Source organism: Gadus chalcogrammus, chromosome 1 (assembly GCF_026213295.1).
Source record: "Gadus chalcogrammus isolate NIFS_2021 chromosome 1, NIFS_Gcha_1.0, whole genome shotgun sequence".
NCBI classification, from domain to species: Eukaryota; Metazoa; Chordata; class Actinopteri; order Gadiformes; family Gadidae; genus Gadus; species Gadus chalcogrammus.
Window position 1 is genome coordinate 3,573,009 of NC_079412.1, and position 3,750 is coordinate 3,576,758.

At 39.9% G+C, this 3,750-nt stretch overlaps 1 protein-coding gene across 2 annotated transcripts; it reads right to left on the minus strand.

The window, feature by feature from the left end:
- Positions 1–1,115: 1,115 nt before the first annotated feature.
- On the minus strand, positions 1,116–3,142 carry LOC130403895 (E3 SUMO-protein ligase ZBED1-like). 2 transcript variants are annotated; one of them, XM_056608462.1, is made up of 3 exons: positions 2,724–3,142; positions 2,465–2,576; positions 1,116–2,328 (listed from the first exon to the last, which is right to left on the minus strand). In XM_056608462.1, the coding sequence occupies exons 1-3, from the start codon at positions 3,045–3,047 to the stop codon at positions 1,964–1,966; spliced, it is 801 nt and encodes a 266-aa protein (XP_056464437.1). In that variant the 5' UTR covers positions 3,048–3,142; the 3' UTR covers positions 1,116–1,963. The 2 variants fall into 2 exon arrangements, with proteins under 2 accessions (XP_056464437.1, XP_056464516.1); XM_056608541.1 differs by having other exon boundaries at positions 2,258–2,302.
- Positions 3,143–3,750: the final 608 nt, after the last annotated feature.

Genomic DNA, 3,750 nt, shown 5'->3' on the forward strand with positions numbered 1-3,750 from the left:
CACCGCTCAACTGATCTCTGATTTCCTGGCTTACTTGCTGCGCAATATTTGAAATCAACACATCCATGGCCGAATCCCCTGCATTGGGAACACATGACAATGTTGGTGGATTGCTGATTGGCAACTGGCCTCTAGCGCACGTTGAACAAAAAGCTGGTGTCCCAACATCACATGTAGACACGCCCCTACGACCCTGAGGAGCCCCACCACTCTCATCGAGCTCTCTGTCCCAGCCGAGATCACTTGAGCTACCGTTACCGTCCATGTCAATGAAAACACTCATTTGGATATATTCCACCAAGATTGATGATAATAGTAAAATAAATAAACCATGTGAAAAACTGAATTTCTATAAAATAGATTATTCTTAAATCAGTATTTGCATCAAAACAATGTTTCCTGAATGTTACCACACCTGGAGATCAAACAAAATTATATATAGTATCCCTTTAAGAGTCCTACTTCTTATCTGCGTTGTGTTTTTTTTTTTTTTTTTCCTTCTATTGTACAACCTCCTGTGACCGAATGGCGTCAGTCCACCACTCTTGCGATGATGATGCTGAAGAGCAGCGACGATCCGGGTCACGGCACCACTGTAACCGGCCTCATTCAAGCAGCCTCCATTAGGTGACGACAGAGAAGTAGGACACAGGGTTGATCTCCACACGAACACTTTTATTTTCTCTGTGTCACACAAACAGTAGGGGGCGCAACCGCCGTCAGATTAGCTTGTGGAAACCAATTATTCGGTTGACGTCAGACAACCGGACGTTGCGTCAACCGGCGTTACAGACACAGCGCGAACTTCGAAGACTTTTCAAAATAAAAACACAAACACCACAACGGGTGATACAATAAAACTAAACCAATAAATGAATTGGGGCGGAATCTATAACACAACATACAACACTTGTTACATATATATATATATATATATATATATACATATATATTAGAGCTGTCAGTTAAACGCGTTATTAACGGCGTTAACGCAAACCAAATTTAACGGCGTTAAATTTTTTATCGCGCGATTAACGCAAATATTTTATACAAAAAAAAAAATATTTTTTTTGTTTTTGTTTCTTTGGCTCAAAACAAAGAAGCAGTAACCTGACTGCTATGTTCAAATGACATTTGTTCAAAGCAGTCGTTTAATTGCACTATAGGCTCTTTTTTTGTATCGTCCTGTTTTGATCAGTGTATATGCCAATGTTGTTATCAATAAAAAATCATTTGCACAAGGCAAGCCGATGCACTTCACCATGTTGATAAGAGAATTAAAATGAGAAGAATTATGGGACAAAAAAATCAAGGGATATTTAGCATAGAAAAAGAATTTGCGATTAATCGCGATTAATTAGAGTTAACTATGACATTAATGCGATTAATCACGATTAAATATTTTAATCGCTTGACAGCTCTAATATATATATACATATATATATATATATACATACATATATATATATATTAGGGGTGTAAATCTCTGGTTTCATCACGATACGATATTATATCGATTCATTGGACAACGATACGATATTTGCCGATATCAAAAGTCTGCCGCGATACGATTTCGATTCGATTCAGTGGCCTGCGATCGATATGAGACGATATCATATGCCCATTTAACACAACCTGTTCAATTCACATCAACTCACAAAAAAAACATAATTATAATTAAAACATTTTATTGCTTTGCTCTTCCAGATGTTAAACAAAAACCATACATTTTTAACTTAAGAGCCTGTAATAGCTTTCAGAACAAATGTATTTGTAACCATTTCACCATAACAATAAATAATATAATAATCAAATATGTCCTCCAGTGTCCTTTGGGAGGTTTTTCTTCAAAAAAAACAACAAGCTTAACCTAAGAGACTGTGATATCTTTCAGAACAAATGTATTTCTTTCAGAACAAATGTATTAGTAACAATTTCACCAAAACAATCAATAATATAATAATCAAATATGTTCTCCAGTGTCCTTTGGAAGGTTTTTCTTTAAAAAAACCAACTGGTCAACATGCTCTGCGGACAAAACACTACGTTCAGAGCGGACAATGTCTCCAGCAGTGCTGAAAACACGTTCTGAAGGTATACTAGTACCAGGAATGCACAGGTAGGTTTTGGCAAGGTTTGCCAGGAGGGGAAACTCAGTCTGATGTGTTTTCCACCACTCCAACACATTACCTTCCAGGGGCAAAGGGTCAGTGTCTTTATACTTGGCAACTTCTGCATGGACTAGGTCTCTGGAGGTCTTTTGCCTTGGGTCAGCAGTGCCGAACGTATCGCCAAAGAGGTCCTGAAATGCCTTAGACTTTTTGGGAGCTGGAAAATATTTTAAAATGACATAGAACAGAAGAATTCTATTTTTAATGCACTCCAAACACAGTTAGCTGAGTATGGATAAACTCATTCATACACTAAGTCAATAACACTTTCCACAAGCAGGAAAAACACACACCTTGTTCTTGAGCCTGGGATGTCTCAGGAGTTGGCTCCAAGTCAGGCTCATCAGTTTGGTCAGCAGATGAGGGAGGAGGTATGTTCTCCTCGACATTTGTCAAAGTGTCACCCTGTAGATGATCATGATCACACACAATTAAATGGAAAGCATTTTAACAATAAGAAAAGGCAAGATTGATGAATATATTTTAAATATATTTATATTTTTAAGTGTATCATCAAAACATAACTATAATAGACAAAAAATATTAGCTTACTTTCTGGTCCCACAGCTCTAAAGCCTCATATGTGATGCTCTGGAAGGCCGCTTCTTTCTCCTCCTCACTTAGAAAGGGCAGAGTCTTGAATCTTGCATCCAAAGCAGATGCTATGTGGAGGACCTGCTGCACATCCTTGTAGCGCTGTGATAGCTCCCTGGACATAGTTTCCTTCATCTCTCCTAGTAAAGCAGAGTCTTCTTCTGTGACAAGGTAATGCACCAGCAACCTTACTCTGAGTGGAGCAATGACCGATAAAGTGGGTTGTTTCTCTTCACACATTATTGTGGTGGCGGTTCTGACTGGTCCGAGGAGCTTTACCATGTCTTCTGCAACAGTGATGTCACTTTCACTGAGTGTGTGAATGTCATTCACACCTTTCCTTATTTTTCTGTCCAGGAGTGAAGCACAAACAGCAGCCTGCTGCTCCAAAAATCGCTCGAGCATATCAAATGAGCTATTCCAGCGTGTGCTCATGTCTTGTTCAAGCTTGTGTACGGGGATTCCAAGCAACTTTTGCTTCTCTTTAAAACTGCCGTTGCTACCGTGCTCCGGTGAAAAAACGTGATGATTCGTCTCACTCTGCCCAAAAGACGAGTTGCACCCGCACATTTCAGGCCTCTCTGTGTGGCCAAATTAATTGTATGCCCGAAGCACTTGATGTGAGGTGTCATTTTCGCCTCGGCTCCGGCTACCGTCATATTGCTGGCGTTATCTGTGACAAGCGCAGGATTTCTGTCGTGAATATTCCACTCATCTCAAAACTGCCGCAAGATTTGCATCCGTGTGTGAGTCGTTAGGACAAAATTCTTCATCTGCCAGTCAGCGTCAATATGGTGGCTGGTCACGGTTACGTACGCTTCTGTTGTACAGGACGTCCAGCTATCTGTAGTCAGAGCGACTCGTTTTGCTTCCATCAACTCACGTTTAACGTTGTCTTTAGCGTCATTGTATAGCTTCGGTATGCAAGTTTCACTGAAAAACTGTCGGGATGGGATTGTATATTTGGGCTCCAGAGTATGATGTA